The sequence below is a fragment of the Cyprinodon variegatus genome, unplaced genomic scaffold, assembly GCF_000732505.1.
Source record: "Cyprinodon variegatus isolate N-32 unplaced genomic scaffold, C_variegatus-1.0 Scaffold613, whole genome shotgun sequence".
Lineage (NCBI taxonomy): Eukaryota > Metazoa > Chordata > Actinopteri > Cyprinodontiformes > Cyprinodontidae > Cyprinodon > Cyprinodon variegatus.
Window position 1 is genome coordinate 226899 of NW_015151066.1, and position 17096 is coordinate 243994.

A 17096-nucleotide genomic window follows, 5' to 3' on the forward strand; every position below is an offset into this window, starting at 1 on the left:
CCGTGGTTCTGTCGGGTCACCAGTGGTTGAATCTAAGCTAACATGTCTATATTGCTGTATTCTGAGTTAATAGTTGTAAACGCTTTAAAACGGGTCACCAGCAACCCTGCTGGTTTTGAAGGTGTATGTGTGTGTGTGTGTGTGTGTATATATATATATATATATATATATATATATATATATATATATATATATACACAATATTTATAAATGAAAATGAAGATTCCTTAAACAATGTGTTTCTTAGCATTATGAAAAGTAATTTCATTTAAATGTTTCCCACCAAAAAGGAAGCCAATTCCTGCCATACTCGTCACCTATGTTTTTCACTACTAGTTTTCCAGGTCTGTTGCAATAATAGACCTGGAAATAATAGTAGTGTAATACTTAAACTTAAAATACTTAAAATAAAATGGGAGCAGTCGACCAAATAATCCCAACAAACCTACTAGTTTAATGCATTCCCTTTACTGTTACATTCCCTCGGTCAGATAACTGTTGTGGAGGTCTCTGTTATCACTATTGAGCATTAACACTGGCTACCTTCAACTCTATATTGTTTTCTGCTCACTAATCTGTTAGCGTTTCTGTTTTGTTTTTTTCTCTAACAAGTTTATGTCACAGTGTCAATGTGAAGGGCAGCTGCCTTAATGCACTAATAATATGAAGACTGTACCAGTTTACTATTTGATTATTGTTCTTAGAGTTGTCCTTTTTAATGCGTAGCCTTTAACGTTGAAATCGTGGTGTAAAGTAAATAACACTCTGTGCTAAATCTGCCTTTTTAAATGCAAATCTTACATTAATTCTGGAAATGAATATTTATGTCAAACTGAAGTATCTGTATGAGGTGAACAGTGTGGAAGCCAAATGTAACCTCGTTGCCTATTGTATGCTTTGCATATTAAGTGCTGATCAATCTTTTTTTATTGTTTGGATCATATTCTGCTATATTCAGATCCATAATTCAATTGTGCTGTTTTTTTACACTGTCAACTCTTTGTTTTAAATAAATTACAAAACACCTGTGTGGATGTTTTTGAATGTAATCCATCATTAGGCAGAAATTATAGAGAAACTGTTTCCCCAACCAACTAAAACATTTGGACCAAGGTTAAACCTACCAACACAATAAAAATTAAACATTGCACACTTGGCACAGATAGGTCCCTGGGAATATTCATTCTAGCTGCACTTTTTGGATATGCTGTAGCCATAACATAAGAAACGTGATTTTTTTTTTTTTTTTTTATATTGAATTTCATATAGGTGTCCAAAATGAGCTCCGTTGTGGTTCTTAATGGCAAAAATGCATGGGGGTGCAGCTAGTAGCACTGTTATTGAGCACCAAGAAGGTGATTTGTATATTGTCCCGAATACATGCATGGATTCTTTCTAGGTAGCCCAGTTTTCTTTCACAGTTAAAAAACATGCATTGCTAAGTTAATTGATTGCTTTAAATTTCCTTCGAGAATGAGTTGTCCATGGGTAGTTGTTTTGCTGCACATCCCTGCTACCCTTTGTAAGAGCTCACAGACTGAAAATCTTATGACAACCTCATTGGTATAGTTAATGTTTATTTGAGAAATAGAGGGAGTTTGGTGAGGAAAAACCGCATGGAAATCCTAAAAATGTAAAGAGTTTTTCTGGAGATCTAAGTTGGAGAATTATCTAGAAATAATCTGGAATTCATCTTCTGAAGTAAAAAAGAAAATAACTTGAAAAAACATATTGGGTAAAATAGGCTTTATCTTTAAAAAACATGCATATATAGAAAAGTACAAGTCAGAATAAACAAAGCACAGCAAAAACAAAAGATTGTATGCTGACTAATACAAAAAAGGCCTTGGAAAAGATTTTCTCTTTGCAAACAGCTTGACACGTAGCCCATCCCCCACCCTCCCATTCATCCAGTACTGCTGGAAAATAATTATTGTATCATAAAATTAAAACTTCTAAGTTTTTCATCTTTTAATTAATAATTAGCATTTGAATTAATAAGACACTAGAACTCAGAATTCCTCCGCTGTTAATGCTTCATTCTAGATTATGGTGATAATTTATTATCAGTTTAATTCAAAGAAAGGGACACAACCAAGCCTTTGTGTTGTTTGTAGCACAACAAAAGCCATGATCACCATTATCGAAGCACTAACATCTCAATTTGATGCTCTAATTTACTGTGTCTTTCCCTTTGTTTCGCAGACCATCATGAGAGCCAGTAATCCCAGTTCAAAAAGATAAACACGACGCACAGACTCAGCATGGTGGGTGTAAACGGCAGAGATTAGGGGTCAGCACAGATGGCTTTCATATGCTGGCGTAGGGAGACAAGGAGGGCGGGGTCTTGGTTGCCACGGGAGACAACGCCTCACACAGGCGGCCAAATACAAAATGAATGAATACATGAATAGAAAAGCTGTGAGAAATGACATGCTTCTCATTCTCGCTGCCAGTGGATCTGTGAATGAGATGGAACTGGTTGAGTTACTTGAACTTGGCCCCAGGTCACAGGGGAGCCCGTCTTGCTTTTCTTCCTCCTGTCAGCTCCACTATTATCCTCAGCTTGTGCTTATGTAAACTGTATGTCATCTGCCAACCAATGCAAATCCCCCTCCCAATGCAATAACCTGCCACCAGCCCCCCATCAGTAAACTCCTTTCAAATCATCACCTTCATCTTCAGTCATTCCCAAAGCCTCCTGTCTCCTCCGCTCAGATTCTCAGATCAACATACAGATATTTACTAAGACATTATTGGTATTGGAAAAATTCTAATAATAAACTTTCTTTTTAAATTATTTTAATTCAACACTGATTTATAGTGAAATATATCAAGGACTGATACAAATATGTAAGAACATTTATGGATCAGAGATTTTTGCTTGCATCTAATGCGCATCTGTTCAAAAGAAGAATATGCAGAAAAAAACGAATCCATTATCTCTAAAGCTTTAAATGACCTCAGGAGCCACTTATCCAGTAAATTGTTGAACAAAGTGGTTAAACAAAATAAAAATTATAAAAAATATTCCTCTTCTATGTAGACTAAGACTAGGCATACTTTCATTTTTAAATAAAGTATTCAAGCATGAATTTTGTGAGTACATCTATTTTGACGAAATGAATAATCAAGCAAACTGAACACACATCTATCCTTAATTTAAGGGAAAACTGGAAGAGGGTGAAGTTCTTATCCCCCCGTGGCACAGCAAGGCAAGTTTATTTATACAGCACATTTCAGTGCTATATAAATAGCAGTGTCTTTCATCATGACGATTCAAAGTATTGTAAGTAATTGGAAAACATACAGGCACAAGTATATTTTAAGAGGTACTTCTTGGCTTTACCTTGGCCCTATTGTAGCTCTACCTTTCTTATACCTCGAACAAAATTGTTAGGATATGCTGAGCTATTTTCTGTATTTGTGCTGCTATATGTTTGGACTGCTGGATCACATAGGGACCACTTTTCCTCATTCCGCCTCATTCTATCTCTATTCTCCCAATCAGAAATATTTGTCAAGTTTCACTTATAACTTAATGTTCTCTCTCCTTTTTCCTCACCATAGTAGCTTCATTTGGTCTGTTCTTGTTTGGCTGTGACTCCATCCTGGACTGAAATATCAGCTGTGCTGCTGCAATTGGCATATCTGTTAATAGATATTGAAGCTTGGCCTGTTTCCAGTATAGTCATGTTTTTTTTGTTTTACAGTGAACAGCAGAATTGGCTTGGAGCTCGTCTGCCTGGCTGTGTCTTTCCTGGACGGGGCCACATCTGGCGCTGGTTTACAGCTACCCATTGTACCTCTGCATCTCTCTGTATGTCTGCTTCTGTCTCCTTGAACCCCAGTCGGCCGCAGCAGATGGCCGCTCACATTGAGCCTGGTTCTGCTGGAGGTTTCTTCCTGTTAAAAGGGAGTTTTCCTCTCCACTGTCACTGCATGCATCCATGCTCGGTGTGAGAAATTGCTGAAGAGTCAATGACAAAATGCATGCAAAGGTCATCGCCACAGGCTCATCCAGGAGGAGCATGTCCTGCAAGTCAATGACTGAATGCAATCAGCTGGTTTTCCTAACCAACTTGACAGTATTGTCTCTGTCAAGTGCCTTGAGATGACGTGTTGATTAAGTAGCATTATATAAATAAACTGATTTGAAATTGAAGATTTAAAATAATAAAATAAAAAGATGGACCACTAACTTAAAATAATAATGTTTATATAGCACAGTCAAAGGCCACTCTAAAAATTTAGTTCTTATTCTAAATTTAAAACAACTTTATGTTTTAGAACTTTCATAGTTTTCTGGGACTTATTCCAGATTAGTGGACCATAAGAAGTATAAGTGGCTTCTCTGTGTTTGGTTCTGGTTCTGGGTAGGCAGAGTACTGTAGATTTGAGCAAGACGACCTGAAAGGTCTGGATGGTTGATAAACTCAAAAAAAGTCTGAAACATATATTTTGATGCTAAACTGTCAGTTCTACTATACTAACATATACACGAACAGAAGTATGAGGAGTTAGTGCAACGACCTTAGGTCTGGGGTAATATGCTCAACTCTTATTTTTAGTGAGGATACAGGCAGCAGCATCCTGGATCAACTGCAGCTGTCGACATTGCTGCAGTAATCAATCAAACTTCAGATAAACACAATAATCAGTTTTCAAGGTGCTGCTGAGATATTAGCCCTTTAATCCTTGAGATCTTTAGGTGAGAGAAGGCCGACTTTGGAACTGTCTTTATGTGCCTCAGGTCTGCATCTGTCACCGCACCCAGAGTTGGGATCTTATTAGTGGTTTTTAGTTTTATTAAGTGAATGTGCGTGCTAACTTCAAACCTCTCTTCTTTTGGTCCAAAAACTATAACTACATCTTTTCAGGTGTTCTTTAATTGATTAAAATAATACAAGATGTTAAAACTTTATTTAGAACTAACAAAAACATAAGGATTCTATCTGTGTTGTATTTGTTGCAGCACAATTCTAATCTTTAACAATGGAAATTATTTTTGTTGTTACTTTAACTATAAAAAAATCCTGAAAACCATAAACCAGAATGATATAAAAACTCATGCTTCTTATATATTTATTGTATTTTTAGAAACTGCAACATATGCCCCAACAAACACTGCTTAATCTCATTCCTCATTACAAACGAGGTTTACATCACTGGTTTTTACCAGTGTTGTAGATGTAGGGCAGGAGGGGTGAAAAATATAAATGAGAGTCTGATGGAGAGAAAATGTGGAGCTTTCTGGATGTGGGAGTTAATGTCAAACCTGCAGTCCAATAGATAGTAATATAACCAAAAAATGTTTCTCCCTGCATGGGAATAAGCTGCTCTCAACTTGTGGACCACACGTTTTTATATCACTAAATGGTGCAGAGAGCTTGTAAACACAAAGCCAGTTGAGCTGAGTTAAGTTGAAGGCTTTTCCGGGACACTTTATAATGGCATTGTGTGTAACTTTTTCTGCCTTGGTGGTAGAAGGACAGAAGGATTTACCATATGGTCAGCTGGACTCATGCTGACTCTGTGCTTTGGTCCTACTGAGGTTTTGTTTAAATGTGCTGCATTTTCCTTTATTTGTGCTGCAGACGCTGTGAGTGGTGCCTATCATGGCTAACATGCTTTGCATTTATTGCTGTTACTAAATGATAACAAGGCAGTTAGCAGAAATGTGCAACCAAGTAAGACCAACGAGGCGCTTGTGTTAAGAGTAACAGCAGTGAGAAAAAAAAATCAGATCAATAAAAATCCCGGCCAATGATTGGAGTTTTACTTTGGATTCATAAGCTCAACGTGCACAGATAATAAGTGTAAATAAATTTTAAATCTAAAAAAATATAAAAGGATCATTCAATAAATCTACAAACAGCCCATTTCTTTGAAGGTGAGAAAAAAGCAGGGTGAGGTAGTGACTTTATTTAACAGCAGGAGAGCTAACTACTCAGGCTTTGTTCCTTATTTCATCAGATATAAGCTGTTTTCTATAGGGCAAACCTGAGAAGAAGAAGTAAAGAGTTTGTTCCCAGGATGTCTGTGGACTGCAAAGATGTCAGCTGTCTTTTTCCTGACCCTCAACCTAAACAAATCCTGGATGGAGAGACATCAGCCCCTCATGAGCCTCTTTTGCATAGCTGGTTAACCATTGCAGCTTGGATCTGTCCTGTTTTGTGTGTGAGCCAAACCAAACTTTGATGTAGAGCAGGCATCCCAGAAGTCGGTCCTCGAGGGCCGCTGTCCTGCAGGTGTTAGACGTTTCCCTGCTCCAGCACAGCTGATTTACATTGATAGTTGATTAACAGGCTTTTGCTGAAATGCAACCATCAGAATCAACTGTGCTGAAGCAGAGAAACCTCTAAAACCTGCAGGACAGCAGCCCTCAAGGACCGACTTTTGGAATGCCTGATGTAGAGGATGACTGGCAGGTCATATTGATGGTTGTAGTTTCTTGAGTTACTGTGGGAAATCTCTGCAAGGCCTTCTTCTTAAGAGTGTCCATGGTTGACAACCATCTAAGGTGATGAAAAAGTGTGGTTCCTAGGAACTGGGTGGGATCCCCAGTAAAAACTGTTACTGTTAAGGATTGAGAAAGCTTCCTGGAGAGGTGGCGAAACGTCTTCAAATCTTGAAAACCAAGTCCAGTGGATATTTTTTGAATTTTTACGGCATACTGTTAAGGACAGTGAAGGATGGCAATGGTTGGGATTTTCTCCTGAAGTACCCTCTCAGTGCAGTGAGTCCAAAAAGAGGTCAACGTAAACAGAAGAATGGCTTTAAAAGGGAGAAATTTCAATTTGGCCTAACAAAAGTCTAGCAATAAATTAAACAGCATCGGTAGGTCACTTGAATAAAGGCTGTGGATAAGAGATTTTCTCGTAGTCTGATAGATTTGGACAACTTTTGCGAAATTAATCAATATTTAAAGGTCAATATGTTCAGAAGACTGAAAGCTGAAATGAATTAATAATGCCTCAATAAAGAATTCATTTGTAAGTAAGTTAGTAAGCCTTTGCACCTTTATGCTACAATTTCTCTTTCCTGAACAAATGTGTTTGTTTTACAGTCCAATCGAACAGGAAAAATATAACATTTTATGTGGAAAAAACTTTGCAAGGATTCATAGAAAAGCAGGGATTTAAAATACAGTGTGTGAACTTGTAACAGTGTCACTGTAAAGCTATTCTAAACCTTTTCATGCAACACATTAAGTCCAAGTGACTTGAAAAAATATAAGGAGGGCAAGTTAAAAATCTCCAGCACCTTCGCAGTACAAATGTGGGTTTAAAGAGCACTTACGCTATTGTTGGCCTGTCCTCCAGGTTCAATCATGTAGGTGTGATTGCCATCAAAAAACATCCCACTGAAAAAGAGGAACAGGTGGGTGAGGATACGGCTGAAATACAGTTCATTTCAATACTAATGCCACATCTATCAGATGAGCCATTTGAACACACAAGGTTGTATGTACTACTCGGTAACTTTGAAGATTTAAACTTATAGGATCCCCCTCATTAAGACCACCCTATATTTGACAGATATCGTCTAGTCTTGATAATTTATTTCTTTGTAAACCAGATAAATATCTAAAAAAAAAAACAACCAGCGCAGTAAAAGGTAATTGCCATCCTACAAATTTGTTATTGTATTTTTGTCTCTTTTTCACATCATCAAACTAATTCTAACAAAGGGCAAAAATAACTTCAGTAAAGACAGTTTCCAAATTATGATTTTCCATTTAAGGGAACAATAATCCAAACACACATGAAAACCTAAAATAAAATGAAATAAAAGCTTAATCTCTCTAAAAGTATAAATCATACTGAAATATCTGAAAAAAGAAAGATTTATTCCCTGATGTAAAGAAATTTAAGAAAAAAAATAAACAAAATAAGTTGTGTATTTTTTCCAATCCAACAACAGGAGAGTAAAACTGTAAAAATGGTCAAAATCTAACAAGAAAAACATTTTCCTTCTTGCTGAACAAACCCACAACACACAGACATGTACAAGAGCGGGATTGACCATTAGGCAATACTAGGCAGTTGTCTAGGGCTCCTGGGGGCCCTATAAATTTTTTTTTACATGTATGGTTACAACAACTTTTTCTTATTTGTGCACAATATTTATGTTTTTGATAAAAATCCTTTTGCTAAAATGCAATCAGAATGTTTATAATATTAAGTGTGTTTCAGCCCCCCTTCAGTGTCCACCACATTGGATCAGTCCATTTGCTGCACATGTTCAAAAAGGTCCAAACAGACAGCAGAAAATCATTTGAAAACAAACGGTACAAAGAGAAGTGTTGCCAACTTAGCACTTTTGTCGCTATATTAAGCGACTTTTCAGACCCCTCTAGCACTTTTATTTTAAAAAAGCGCCTAGCCCCAAATCTAGCGACTTTTTTCTGTTACTGGAGAGTTTGGCAACAACATATAAAAGCACTGAACTCTGCTCTCCAGAGCAAGTAGATTTGTAACCCCCCCTCCTCCTCTCCTCTATCTTGTCTGCTGTAATGATTCATGCAGCTGTTATTTTATACAAATAAAAAATGGAGAACAGAGAAGCAGATCATGGCTTGTCTACAGTGAAAAGGACTGTGTTATATACTTTTGCCGTTGCTTTTTTTTTTAGAAACACAGGAAGGAGCAATCAGCTAAGTGAGATTAGTGCTTGGAAAAAAATCTTTAATTCCTTTTGAGACAGCATGAAAAGTCAGCTGAGCACAAAACATTGAGAGGGAAAACAACAAGAAAAGGGACAAGAAGAGAGGGACCAAACCTAGAACAAATAATGTATGTCTATTCAATTAAAATTTCTGTATCTGTATAATGTTTTTTTTTATGTGTTGTCTTCTCAACTTAGAGGGCCCCCTGCCTTTCTTTGCCTAGGGCCCCAAATTCCCTAACTCCGCCCCTGCACAAGAGTCATTATTACACACAGAAAACCCTCAAGAAAAGTGATTTATCCATTTGAGTTTAGGTTAAGGGGTGAAATGTCCTCACTCAGTCCCATCCTTATAAGTAAATGTGCTTCCCAAAAGACATCAGCCTTTAATTAGTTTTATCTGGAGCTTTTAGCAGATTGGTCGGGTCAAAAGGTAAAGTTACCAGGGTCAGAACACTGAGGAGACACACAATCTACCTCATTTCTCTCAGTCTGATTCATATTTTCTGGCCTCCAGCTGAGAGACGTCACCTCCAGTGCAACCACAGTCCTGGTCCAACAATTCACTTATATTAAATTATACACGGACAACAATAAATAAACCATTTTACAGTATTTGGATTTTTGTGGGAACCATGAAATCAAATAAATAGTTCGTTTCATGACACCAAATTTTAAGACGATTTTGATGACTTTAAGAAAATTATTTCTTTACTACATTTTAAAGATTACTAAATTACAAACACAAAGCACCTATTTTGCTCAAATTTCTCATAAAAATAGGTTGCCAAGCACAAGAATATTGTTTTGGGAACCTATTTTTCCAATGTTATAAATAATAGATGTCAGTTTGGCTCTAATGTGTTTGAAGTAGCTAAGTTCATTCAGAAAAATTAACAGGCTGAGCACAGGATCATTTCTAATTTCTTTGTTGCATATGCATTTATCATTTATGTTTTTCTTTTGTTTAAAGTGGTTAAAGTGTTGCATCAGTAGTAAATAACACATGTTTATTAATACTTTGCTATGTTCTTTTGTGTACAACAATTAAAAATGCCAAAGGTTCTGTTACTCTCCCTCTTAGCCGAGATGCACCCAGCTGGTCAGTCAGAAAACCGGATAGGGAATGAGACGGAATGGATCTGTCTACCTGACATAGTAAGAAAGCTAGTGCACAAGTGAAAAAGTATGGAAGAAAATGCATAAACTGAATTATAATAAATTAATGGGGTTAAGACTTTAACAACTTAGTTGCTAGTTGTTGTTTTTTTTTTTTTTTTTTTTGCAAGCTAAACCATTTTCCTTTCATCAACTCATCCCTCTGGTTTCTCTTTCCTTCACCCGACTCTTGATGTATTTTACAAACAAAAGGGGGGAGGGAGTAAAGGAAATACTGAAAAGAGATCCATCTTTTTCTTGGACAAATATTTCGGCTTTACCAAGCTTTGCAGATTTGTATTTATGATATGTTGTTTTTTACGATTACTATAATTAGACGATTTATCATGAGCCTATTTTCTATAGGTGATATATGTGGGTGTAGCGCCTATGCTTATGCAGTCACACAGGAAACACAGACAATATTAATCCTAATTTTGTTTTGTCTTTTATTAAAATAAGAAGTTCCAAATAAACAAGTGGAACAACTATCCATGATATGTTGTTCTTTAGATTAAATAAAGTATCTTTAGAAAAGTCTGACATGAGGCTTTAAGTTTTTTAAAAGGTTCACAAAGCAGATAGGATAAAATGTAAAATATCTGCATGTTGAAAAAAAAAATTAAGATTAAGCTTGTAAAGTAAAACTAAACAAATGTGAGGTAATATTAAAGACTGATTTTTGTTTTTAACTCTGGACTGCCTTTTAGTTACCTTTGTCCTGAATGAACGTCTAGACTGACATTGTCTCTACAAGCAGGCTGAGCACTACTATGTATGCAGCTTTTTGAAATGTAGAATTAAGTTTTTGTTTTTGTGAAAGGTAGAGAAAGAACGAGATAAACATTTAGAGGAAAGAGCAGAACGTATTTTAAGAGAGAGACCTGACTCAGCATGGAGGAAACAGAGAATCCCTCTAATGTCTAACCCCATCGCAGCACTGCGCAGTTCTTGCTCTCACTCAGTTCAATAAAACATATTTGTTTTCATTTTCACAGGAAGAGAAAAAGATTTTCTGTCATGCAACAACCTCACATGTCTTAAATGAGTTTGTGGCATGCTTTCATCTCATTTCGGTTTGATTAATTTATACCTCCTGTTTTCATTACAGTGCATGCACCATTATATAATTTGCTGTGCCGCATGTCCCATAAAATATGCAAACATGACTCCAGGCCTGAGCTCTGCACTGCTTAATCAGCAGGTAGGAAACAGACCTCAGCCATTCACAATAATTAGCAGAAATTATATATTCGCTCTGACTTTTTTAGTTTATGCAGCCTGATTTTATGATGAAGTGGGACAAAATGAGTAGCAACAAGTTTTGACAGATCAGAAGTGGGAATCATAATGCTTTAGGAGACGACTGAGGGTGATAATTAGTGTGAACTGTTAAAATGAGTGTTAAATGTTTCATGTTCACTGTTTCTCTAGACTTAATTAAAACACAATCTATTTGTGATATTTTTAACCTTTTTAATTACAAGTAAAATAGATCAATAAATAACTAATATGAATGCAAAAAAAAAAAAACAGCAATTCATTCATAAAATGTTTCAAAATGTTTTCCTAATACATCCAACCTTAACAAATTTTATGGGGATTTTATTTGACACATCAACACAAAGTTGGCAAAGGAGGGGTTTCTGCTACAAATAAAAATCAAAACTTTTAATTTTTAAAACATTTAACTTTTAACATTTTTTAATCTTTAGGTCAGCCAGATTGAAGTGTCTGTGATTATTGATTTCCAAGTCAGATTTTCTGTTAGATGTAGGTCTTGACTTTTACTGGACCATTCTTACACATTCTTAGATCTAAACAAAGGGTCTGCAACCTGCAGCTTCGTTCTCTCTGTTCGCTCTGTTGAACTTGGCTCTTAATCATGGTTCAAATTATATGAGGAAACAACTAATGTAGTAATGCAGTTCTTAGAAGCTTTAGCTGGTATTTTAAACCTTTATTCGATTAAATTTTGTAAAAAGACTGACATTAAAATAACCCGAAATATGTTTTAAGATCGATTTTCCTCATTATTGACTGAAAAATTATGTTTCTTTTTCATTGAACAGTATCCTATCCAAGAAGATCCATGTTCATCTTAACGAAACACTTGATACAAATTCAAATCGGTTTGTCAAAAATGCAACACATTTCCTCTATCAGATATTAAACACAAATTATAAGTTGTGTTTAATTAAATGGTTATATCAAATATGTGGCTCTAAGCAATATTAACTTAGTCGAACTCTGCGCAAATTGGCTCTTTTTATTTTAAAGGTTCCAGATCCCTGAGCCAAACCATCTGATTCTTGGTCTTCATCTGGACTTCCTTCTCTCTCTGCAGTAGACACTCTTCCATTGTGACCAGATCTGTTGATTTCATAAATTTTAGGTTTTTTTTGTCTTCCATTTGTGCCGCACACTTTACATTTGATGAACTGAACAGTGCTCTGTGAGCGGTTCAGAGGTTGGTGTATTATTTCATAATATAATGTTGCCTTAAACATCTCCACATCCCCATCAATGACCTGTCTTCTGTCTTCCTTGGTCTTCATGATGCTGTCTGTTCACTTATATTCTTCTGAGGTTTTCACAGAACAGCTGGATATATACTGTGGTTTCATTACTCACAGGTTGACTGTATTGTCTAAAGAGAGGATTTTTGACTGCATTTGCTGGATTTGTATTTTATTTCGGGGCATCAGTAAAGGGGGATTACCACAGATGATCTCAGAGTGATGTGCTACTTTGTTTTGGTTCTTGTCAGGCACTGTGTCTGCTGCATACATGTACAAGGGACATAAAAACAAACTAACTTCAAGTCTAAGATGTTATCCTTTAAAAAAAGGCCTCAATTTTGAGTCATCTCTTAAAAAGGGCACCACTTTCAAGCGAAAATGCTAAAAAAATATCAACGTTAGATGGAAGAAAAAAGAGCAGAGGGAGAGCAGTGAAGGGAAAAGAGAGGAAGAATTAGTAGCAAACTATGCGAATGATAACCCTTGTAACACAAAATGCAGACGGACAGGGAGGGGTGGCGAAACCTAATTACAGTGAGCTGATAAGGCAGGAATATCTGAACCTGAAGACTCAGAGGTAGAAAACATTGGCAGGGAAAAAGTTACATGTACGATTTTTTGTACTCACTGCAATCCGTGACAGGTTGAAAGAGCCACGAAGGAGCGGGGTACGTCTCTTATCTTCCCCTGGTAGTAGCAGTGTTCTCCTCCCTGCGTGCAAAGCATCGTCATGTTAAGTTCAAAGTCATGGATCCTATTAAAATCTTCCAAACAAAGTAAAACACTACAACTGTTATCATGTTCAACCTGGAAATACGTCCAGAGTGATCCATCACACAGATTTCCAATACAGGTAATTGTAAGTATGATGTAGTGATGATTTATGTCTGTGATGTACTTCAGCCTGAACACTTATGATTCCTGTTATCTGTTCCAGCTTCTCCAAAGTATGAGCCTTCTAGACTGGTCGCCCGTAATGTCTTTTCCATCTCGATCAGCAAATTTTCCATCTGTCTGTCTTTGTGTGACTGGTGTGTGTGTGTTCTTGAGCATAAACATACACTTATTGTCTGCAGAGCAGTATGATGTCTAAGAGCCTAAAGTGCTCTTCTGGCCTTCTCCATTTCTTGCTGCCTACCAGTCATTAGACAGGAAGCTTTTATCAGAGGATCAATTACTGCTCTAAACTTTAATGCTGTGAAAACCAGCAGATGTTCTTCTTTATCCAGACCACTCCTTCTGCTCCTTAAACATGTTTTTCGTGGTTTTGTTGAAGGAATATGCATGTAAACACTGGTAAACAAAAAGTGCAAGTGGAAACTTGGGGATTATAAGTACTCTACAACTTCCCCTAATCAGCATTTTAGCACTTTCCAGATGTGCTACGTAGATTGTAGGCCAGAGGTGTGTGCAGACAACAGGTTTCCAGCTTCAGATGCCGAAATGCTGTTCTATTTCTACACAGGGAGAATCGTCATGTAAGGGACACTGTCTAGTTTTCTAATGTGTTATCATTAATACCTTTTACGCATACTTATTAATTGCTGTCAGTCCTAATCTCTTTTTGCTGGTGAAGATTCTCAGTCATTTAGGTCATAGTTATTCCAAAAAAGTAAAAAAAAAAAAAATAATAATAATAAAAAAAACACTTTCCCCCAAGTTTGAAGACTTTTCGCTTCCCATCCAGGAAGCTTTCTCAATTCAAAATGTATTGAGTAGCGTGGAGTTCCAGGCTTATAAAGTAGCCAAACAAAAATTTTGTTATGGCTTAGAAAACATGCAAATTAAACCGAAAACAAGGCTACCCCTTAATAATGGGGAGTCGTTAGGGTCCATGTTGGCCTGCAAAACAGATGCCTCTGTAAAGGGGAGTCATTAGGGTAGTTGTTAGCCTTTGTTGGCCTAATCTCTTTCTGTATTTTAATTATGCAAATATCATTTTGTGTTTGTGCAAAAATGTGCTTTGCTGGAGTTAAGGGGTTTGAAGAGAGGAAGAAAACAGTCCCATCTAAAAACATGTACAGTTACACCAATGAGCAGTAAGATTTGATATATCAAAGTATGAGCATTTTTTTATAATTATTTTAGCTCTTATAGCATCTCAACTTTTCTTGAAGAAATGAACCTGGAGTAAGATCATTGCCCATTGCTAATAGATGACAGCACATCAAAAGAAGGTGTTGCCTATGTATGCATTCAGGATTTAAAAGGGCACTGTTGCTTTGCAGGAAGAAGGTTCTGGGTTCAATTCCCCACCCAGGATCTTTCTGCATGGAGTTTGCATGTTCTCCCTGAGCATGCATGGGTCCTCTCCGGGTACTCCGGCTTCCTCCCACAGTCCAAAAACATTACTGTTAGGTTAATAAGCTTCTCAAAATTCTCCTTAGGTGTGAGTGTGTGTGAATGGTTGTTTATCCTGTTTGTTGCCCTGCGATAAATTGATGACCTGTCCAGGGTGTACCCTGCCTCTCGCCCACTGACAGCTGGAGAGAGAAACCTGCACCCCTCGTGACCCCAGTGTGACGGAAAATGGATGGATGGATTTCAAAGTGTTAAAATCATGTTAGAAAATCATAAAACATACAAGCTTTATAAACAGGCCTTGAGAACAAATGTGTTAATAAAGCAGTCCTCATGAGGATAATGAAGCATGAATTAATTAGAAAGTAAGGAGGTCGTTTTTCATATTCTGCTCAACAAACCGCAGGGGTTAAGCTATTTCAGTGATGTTGAGGCTAATTGTCTTTCTTGTCCGCTTTCACTTTTTCCCAATTACACTTACAAACAAAAAGCAAGCATGCAGTTGCTTTTCACTATAAAACATCACTGAAGCTTGCACAAAATTAAAGCAATACTATAAGCAAGAAGGAGCAACATATATGCAGAGAGAAAACTGAAATTAAGGCAAGTTGAAATCTGGAGAGTGTAAGTCATTAAGATGAACCTGGGGCTGCAGATGAAGAAGAAGCAGGTTGGCTGAAGCACAGAAAGTGTGTTTGAAATCTAAAAAAAAAAAAACAGAACAGGCTATTTATAAATGATGCTGTGCTCCACTGTCCCAGGGTCTCTCCTCTTCCTGTCAAACTGAACCTTCTGCTCCACTTCTTTTTAAAGTAAGAGAAACCAAAACCCCAGAGTTGTATGTATGTTCTCTGTGATCATCTTTTGTATGTGTATGTTGCTAAACTTGCAAAATATAGGAGCAAGTAATTAGTCAAGTAAAGTAAAGTGGGACAAAGGGTTAACAAGTTTGGCATTGAACATAGGTAATAAAGGCAAGATTGGACATGTTTGGATTTGGTGGGGGTTTTTCATTGTTTTTAGTTTTTGGGATATGAGCAATTTTCACAATTAACCTGCCATTATTCTAACCACTATTCAACCAGTTGCAGCTCAATAGTTTCACATACAAACTTTATTCATGCTGAATACAGAAAACATCTTATAGGCCTGCATTAAAAAAATAGAGACCATCAGGCATCGGTAGACATTTCACCAGGGGATTTGTCCATTTTTATCATGGAAAATAGGTACCTAACTAGATCATTTATTTTTTCCAATATTTTAAGGCATTAGTGCCCTTTATTCATTAGCCCCTTAACTGGGAGACGGCCAGAGACAAAGCAAGGAAACAGACAGCAAATGTATTATCATTTTAATAATAGAATAGAATAGAAAATGTCTTTGTTGTCCCACAATGGGGAAATAATACTTGGTTACTTATCATTAAATTACTTCACCTGTGATGCAATAAAAATACATTTCTTTGATGATCATGTCTGCATCAATGTATTTCCAAAAATACGTTCTTAAAATATTTACTGTTTTAAAATAATAGCCTTTTTATGTGACACACAAACATGTGCATTGGGCTCCAGTTGAAACCTGCCAGAAAATCCAGAGTGCGAGAGTGGCTTGTTGTTTTTATTCCGTGCAGGAATTTTGTTCAAACCAGAAAAGCCCAAAAAGGTCCTCCACATTGATGTAAGTCATTGGTGGAAGGGTGTCTTGCTTTCACTGCCCCCTTCTCTGCTCCACTCACAGGGGAAATTCCAACAATAATGGATTCTCCTGCAAGCAGTAAGTGTTGCTGATGGTGTGACTTTTAACCAATTGTGTAAGAGACCTGGAAACAGTAAAAAAAAACTGGCAAACTGTTCATTTTAATGCTAACGAACGTGCATACACAGAGGTCAAATTGTTGTGCATACTCTCGTGACAAAAAAGGCGCATTAAAAGGGGTCCGAAGGATTTTGTTCCCCTAAAATTGATTAACCATGAATTAAAAAGCTACTTTAGAAAGACTGTTAATTACCAGGTTATGAGTCCTTTAAAAAAATACATCCATTCTATAATATTTAACCAATAAAAAATACATTTATTAATAATCTACAAACTAATGTACAAAGTAAAGCAACGTTTCTTCCATTTTGATCTTTCCTGAGTGAAAAAAAAAATTTGATGAGACTAAGTAAAATTTACTAAAAACTTTTTTGTGCAATGATAAATCACCCATCCTGCATCTGCTGCAATTAAACCCAACCTGTGGACAGGCAGCTCCTGATAGCACATTTAAAAGGACGGTACTGTGTCTATTATTGGATGTACTGTTCAAGCAGAACTGATCTAAATCTGGCCTAAATCTATCAAAGCAGCAGCTGTTGGACAACTTGACCTTTACACTGCACACAAACACAAAGATTGTCTAGAATTAACCTCTATTAAAGCATCCATTTAAACAGAAAA

At 36.7% G+C, this 17096-nt stretch overlaps 1 protein-coding gene across 2 annotated transcripts in view; it reads right to left on the bottom strand.

Annotated features, from left to right (window-relative positions):
- adam22 (ADAM metallopeptidase domain 22) overlaps positions 1-17096 on the bottom strand; it is a 71585-nt gene that overhangs the window by 30568 nt on the left and 23921 nt on the right. For both annotated transcript variants that reach the window (XM_015392893.1, XM_015392894.1), the window contains exons 5-6: positions 12979-13061; positions 7303-7366 (exon numbers count right to left, since the gene is read on the bottom strand). In XM_015392893.1, coding sequence (XP_015248379.1) covers positions 7303-7366; positions 12979-13061 — 147 coding nt within the window. The remainder of the gene's footprint in view (positions 1-7302; positions 7367-12978; positions 13062-17096) is intronic.